This window comes from Rhinatrema bivittatum, chromosome 4 (assembly GCF_901001135.1).
Source record: "Rhinatrema bivittatum chromosome 4, aRhiBiv1.1, whole genome shotgun sequence".
Lineage (NCBI taxonomy): Eukaryota > Metazoa > Chordata > Amphibia > Gymnophiona > Rhinatrematidae > Rhinatrema > Rhinatrema bivittatum.
This window is the reverse complement of record NC_042618.1, coordinates 141,064,583-141,070,885: the sequence shown is the minus strand read 5'-3', so window position 1 is coordinate 141,070,885 and position 6,303 is coordinate 141,064,583. Positions and strand designations below refer to the sequence as shown.

At 43.2% G+C, this 6,303-nt stretch overlaps 1 protein-coding gene across 1 annotated transcript in view; it reads right to left on the bottom strand.

Annotated features, from left to right (window-relative positions):
• Nucleotides 1–282: 282 nt before the first annotated feature.
• FOXA1 (forkhead box A1) overlaps nucleotides 283–6,303 on the bottom strand; it is a 79,676-nt gene continuing 73,655 nt past the window's right edge. The window contains exons 3-4 of the mRNA XM_029598906.1: nucleotides 5,217–5,279; nucleotides 283–315 (exon numbers count right to left, since the gene is read on the bottom strand). Of these exons, the coding sequence (XP_029454766.1) occupies nucleotides 5,257–5,279 (23 nt within the window). The 3' untranslated portion in view covers nucleotides 283–315; nucleotides 5,217–5,256. The remainder of the gene's footprint in view (nucleotides 316–5,216; nucleotides 5,280–6,303) is intronic.

The window sequence follows — 6,303 nt, the reverse complement described above, 5'->3', positions numbered from 1 at the left end:
TTTACAATGATATGATATTTACTATGTAATTGTAATTTTTTACAGTGTAATGTTAAAGTCTGATAGTGAATTGGTGGTGGGTTAGGGTTCAGTTGGGGTCTGGAAAGGCTTTCTTAAATAACCATGTTTTGAGCCTTTTCCTGAACGTTAGTAGGCAGGGTTCCTGTCGCAGGTCTGATGGGATGGAGTTCCATAGTGGTGGTCCTGCTGTGGAGAAGGCTCGGTCTCTGAGGGATTTGTGTTGATAGGTTTTGGAGTGTGGTACATGAAGTGATTCTCTATAGGACTCTGATGGGTCTGGAGGAGGTATGTTTTCTGAAAGGGAATTATAGGTTAAGCAGAGTTAATGGACTTCTCCTCCAAGAACCTATCCAAACCTTTTTTGAACCCAGCTACACTAACTGCACTAACCACATCCTCTGACAACAAATTCCAGAGCTTTATTGTGCATTGAGTGAAAAATAATTTTCTCCGATTAGTCTTAAATGTGCTACTTGCTAACTTCATGGAATGCCCCCTAGTCCTTCCAAAAGTGTAAATAACCGATTCACATCTACTCATTCAAGACCTCTCATGATCTTAAATTACCTCTATTATATCCCCCCTCGGCCGACTCTTCTCCAGCTGAACAGCCCTAACCTCTTCAGCCTTTCCTCATAGGGGAGTTGTTCCATCCCCTTTATCATTTTAGTTGTCCTTCTCTGTATCTTCTCCATCACAACTATATCTTTTTTGAGATGCAGCGACCAGAATTGTGCACAGTAATATTCAAGGTGTGGTCTCACCATGGAGCAATACAGAGGCATTATGACATTTTCTGTTTTATTAACTTTACCTTCATGTACCTGTTTACTCATATTATAAGCTCTTTGAGGAAGGGACTTGTTTCTATGTTGCTGTTGTATCCTTCTCAGTGCTCTGAGCATAAAATCGGAAGTTAACCTATCCATTGGAGCTAAATGTATGGACTGAAGCTCCTTTACCTATGTAGAGTCATAATTGAGGTTAACTACCCTGTCCAAAGTTGCTTGATATAGGTGTTTTTTACTTGAAGAAGCAGCTCATTTCAACAAATTGAACACCCTCCTCAGTCTGCAAGGTCAGTTGAAATTAAACTGAACTAAGTTTAGAAAATGAAGTCACATTACATCTGCACAAAGGGCACAGAACTGGGATAATTGAAAATTGTTTCATAGCTTACATTTAGAAGCTATACAAAGAAGTTAAATTCAGGGCTCCACATCTAGGATCCTATGTGGAAAATTGTCTCCAGAATGCCGTAGGGTTGACTGCTCTGTGCATCAGAGCTTTTCCCACCAAGTGCAGACAAACCACTAGCAATGGTCTTGAGCCAGCCTCAATTTAGAATTAAAATTAAAGGCTGTAAGAATTTAACCAGCTCAGTTCTGTATGCCTTTAAAACCCCCCTTTTTTTTCTTACCTTGCCTCTTCTTTAAAAGCAAGTGAGAGCCAACTTGAAATAGAAAGACCCTTGCTATCAACTGAAGGAGCCATTGCTATTCACACCCTTGCAATGGAGCAGCCTTTAACACTGCATGAGGAAAGACATCACGTTTTGAAGCAGCTATTCAGATGTTCAGTTAGGGGAATGATTCTACTGGCCATACTCCATCACATCCTTTGTCACGCCTCAGCGTTACGTTTCCTCTGACCCCCACCCCCCCTGTAAGTGGCCAATGCACAGAAATGGTTAGTGAACCGCATTCTGTATCTTTCAGCATGTCTTTTTCAAGGAGAGCAAACAGAGCACTGTGCTGCAAGACTGATATTAAGGGATGCTCTCAGTTGATGGATGGGGAAAGCAAATCCCCAATGACAGGTGACAACAGACGACTAGATACCAAGATGATCCCGTCTTTTACCATGTTTCCAGGGGCTGCAAATTTCAAAGTATGCTAGAGTCTTAAAATTGGTATTTGAAACCAATTTTAAGACTGATTGCAAAACAAAGGTAGAAGAAATATATTTGCTTTATTCAAGTTTAACGGACTGCCCTAGTTTTGGACCTCATCCTCACTTCCCCACCCCTAAAATTAGCAGGTGAGTGCCTGTTGAATACCATGAATTCAATGTTGATAAACTCTCTGATTTCTTGTAAATTATTATACAACTCTGCCACATTTTTGTAGTGCAAGAAAGCAAAAAATAATCTAAACATTTGTATATGTATTCATTTTGAATTAAAGATATGCCACAATGAGAGAGGACTGCCTTATTATTTTCTTACTCTACAATCCTCTTAGAAGTAAAATTTAAGACCCGTGCATGTTTGCTGGCTCACTCATACGAACGTGTCAATTTTACAATATACACGCGTGTTATAAAATCAGCTATCTGCGCATACATGCACACATAATTTTATACTGATGCGCGCATGTTCGCACAAATGCCATCTCAAACATGTAAGTGGGGGGAATTTTAGCAGGTACCCATGGTGACGCAATAGGCCTTTTTCCCAGTTCACCCCAGTAAAGGAAAGGACTTCCTAAACTCCCTAGTTAACTTGCTTCCCTTTTACCCTGTTAGCTGGAGCCTTGAAACCCTGTTGACTAGCCTGGCTTTTTTTGTTATATGACTTACATGCTATCCACGCAGTTGGATACCCCAACACATGCTTGTGCGCGTAAATACTTATGCGCTGTCTTCATGGTGCAATCCCGGCCCGCTCACTCGCCACACAGACCATGCCCATGCCTTGCCCTATTTTAAGAAAACTTTTTTATGCATGTACCGGGAGATCCGTGCATGGCCACGGGCATTTTAACTTCCACATGGTGCGTGGGGGTCCGAGTCAAGTACATAGCTCCTAGTTTTGGCGCACACAAGCCTTTGAAAATCGACCAGTTATAGTTTAGACATGCCCTTCAGTGACAGTGCAGGTTTTTAATGATTACATTTTTTATCTAAAAGTCTTTTATCGTTTTATGAAAATGCTGACCAATGGAATTATGTAGACTTCATGATCAGTACATTTCATACATATGATGATAAAAGTACTGTAATTCTGATTAAACATGATGGCAAATACCAACAATAGCATTTGTTTGGCCTTCCTATTTTGCCCACCTACTGTAGTGCCACAGATTCGGCTTGTTCTTTTACATTTATATTCGATTTCCTATCACTAAGGGACTGATTTATCAAGCTTTTCTGCCAAGGACACAGAATGGCAAAAAGCCTTAGTAATTCAGAGATCCTTATTCAAAGTAGTTTGTCCAGCTAAGCTTTCACCTACTGTATATCACCTAATACACACTGGGCCGGATTTTAAGAATTGTGCACAGGCGTAGATTTGTGCGTGCAACCCAGCACGCACAAATCTACGCCCGATTTTATAACATGCACGCGCAGCTGCGCGCATGTTATAAAATCCAGGGTCGACGCACGCAAGGGGGTGCACAATTGTTCAACTTGCGTGTGCTAAGCCGCGCAGCCTTCCTCCGTTCCCTCCGCCCCTCCCCCACCTTCCCCTACCTAACCCCCCCCCCCAGCCCTACCTAAACCCCCCCCCCCCCCCTTACCTTTAACTTCTAAGTTGCGCCTGCCTTTGGGCAGGCATAGGTTACTCCTGTCGGCCAACGGCCGGCCCGCGATCCCGGGCACAGTGGCAAATGGCCGCTGTGCCTGGAGGCTCCGGCCCCGGCCCCACCCCGCCCCCTTTTTCAAGCCCCAGGAAATACACGCGTCCCGGGGCTTGCGTGCATCTCCGGGCCTATGCAAAATAGGCTCGGCGTGCGCAGGAGCGGATTCTCGGGGTTATGCTCGTAACCCTTTGAAAATCCGCCCCACTCTGTTGTGGTCATATCTAATGATTGCTTCAAGGAACAATCTGAATTTTTCCAAATGCTATTCAGTTTCCAAACTGGAGACTATTGTTTCTGAAATGAAGTTTTCTCCTGGTTTGAGATTTGTTCTAGAAATGTCTTTCCACTGAAAAACTCTTTCTTCTTGTGCATTATGGGGCAAATCTTAAAACTTACGCAAGGGCGCAGATTTGTTCGCGCAACCCGGCTCAAACAAATCTACGCCCAATTTGATAACATGCGCCCACTGCCACGCGCATGTTATCAAATCCAGAGTTGGCGCACGCAGGGACGTGCACAATTGTGCAACCTGTGCACGCCGAGCCGAGCAGCCTGCCTCCGATCCCTCCGAGGCCGCTCCGATTTCAGAGAGCCTTGGAGGGAACTTTTTTTTTTTTGGTCCCCCCCCACCTTTCCCTTCCTTTCCCCTATCTAACCTACCCCCCAGCCCTAACTAAATCCCCCCTACCTTATTTTGTTGAGTTACTTGCACGCGCTGCTGACTCCCTGCCCCGGCACAGGCCTCTATGCCGGAGCACTCGGCCCCGCCCCTTGACCGAGTCACACCTCTGGCCCCGCCCACGGACCGCTGCTATGCCCCCCCAGACACGCCCACGGTCCGCCTCTTATTCGAAGCCCCGGGACATACGAGCATCCCGGGGCTTGCGCGCGCCACCGAGCCTATGCAAGATAGGCTCGGCGCGTGCAGAGGGAGCTTGGGGTAGATTTTCGGGGGTTATGCGCATATCCCTTTGAAAATCTACCCCTATTTGTACTTTTGAGGTGTTTGAATGTCTCCATCATATCTCCTTTCTCTTCTCTCCTCTAGGCCCTTAAGTCTCATTTTATCGGGCTTATAGTGCAGACTTTGCACAATTTTGGTAGCACTTCTCTAGCCTGCCTCTACTTTATCCTGTGGGCAGTTTGGCCTTCAGCATTGCATAATAGACTAGATAAAGTCTCACCAGTCATCTGCTGCCAAAATACTGACAGCCAATAAAATATAGGTTTCGTTGACTTTAGATTGGTTATATTAAGAAATGCTGTTGAAGATTAATTTTAGGGAACTGTCAACAACAACAAAACATGGTACCGGGTTGGGGCCAGCAGCAGTCTCCACCTTCCCCTCTGTTACCACGTGGAAAAGGAAGACATTTGCTGCAGTTCAGAAAGGCTCCAGGTTGGCAACCTGGCATGGCCTGGCAGAAAATGAGCGCTGACTGTCAATGCCAAATGTGTTTATCCTTTGTTCTCTTATTAAAATTCATCCTGCTAATACTTGTGGCTTGGAGTGCAAGGTCATTCATTTATATTTAATTTAATGTAAATATTATACAAAATAGTAATTTAAAAAATAACTTTTGTTTTTGTAGTTCAAACCTGATATCTTACAGTGGTTATTTCGAAGAATGTAGGCTGCAATTTAAACAAATCAGTAGTTGAAGCAAATGTAACCTGCAGGAAAAAAAAAAGAATGGTTTTGAGTTGCACTTGAATGTTTGGTGCAGTGATTTATAATTAATTTTTTAATAGTATTAAATATGTGGGTTTCATATAGCAAGGACATTGTCATAAATAATATAGGAAGAAGACAGTATTTGAAAATTAAAATTTAAAAAGCAAAGCAGACGCTCCCAGACATCCCAATGTTACTATGGGGAAGTTGTCTGACCTGTGGCAGGGCTCTTTCATTGGTCCCTGCCCTCCATCTGTTGTTAAAACACTAGTTGTTCATATAAATACAAGGCAGCTAGCAAAAAAAAAAAAAAAAGGTTAGGGAAAGGCCCTCCTTTTCACTAAGGCTTGAAAGTGTTGTAGGCTTGTCAGATCCACCCCCACTTGTTGTCCTGGACACAATGCAACCTGGGTGTCCGTTTCTCTAAAATGTACACAGCTCCCGACTGTAATTCAGCAGTAAGTCGTGTGTAGCTAATCCCGCTGCTGCCTCCCAAGCATATTGTTCCAGCTGCTGCATTCAACAGAAAACATTGTGCCACTGGTAAGCGTGTGCTCATCTACTTGTTTGTATCGACTGTGCCCATTCTGCCCCCTATCTATCTATCTATCTGCTTTTGGAAACCATAAGACTGAAGGTCAAGTGGTTTATTTATGTCACCAGAAACCTAGGAGAGAAACATGCCATTATACACTTGGCTTTATCCATTAAACATCAATGAATGTGTCCCCAGTATAATGAAGGGATGGAATTATAGAGCTGATCTTGCATAATTAAAGGCAAAATGGGCATAAGAAAGCTTTATGATTTTGGCAAAACAGGCATTGTCATACAACTGTAAGCATTAGTCAGACTATATAAGCCTGTACATTGCATTATTTTAAAAATAAAATGTCAGATTAATAGAAAATATATTACATGAAACTGTAACCGCACAGAATTTTTGGACTGGCAAGAACTTGAATTTTAATTATATTTAACAAGATATCATCACACACTACACTTGATTTTGGTCAAAAGGCC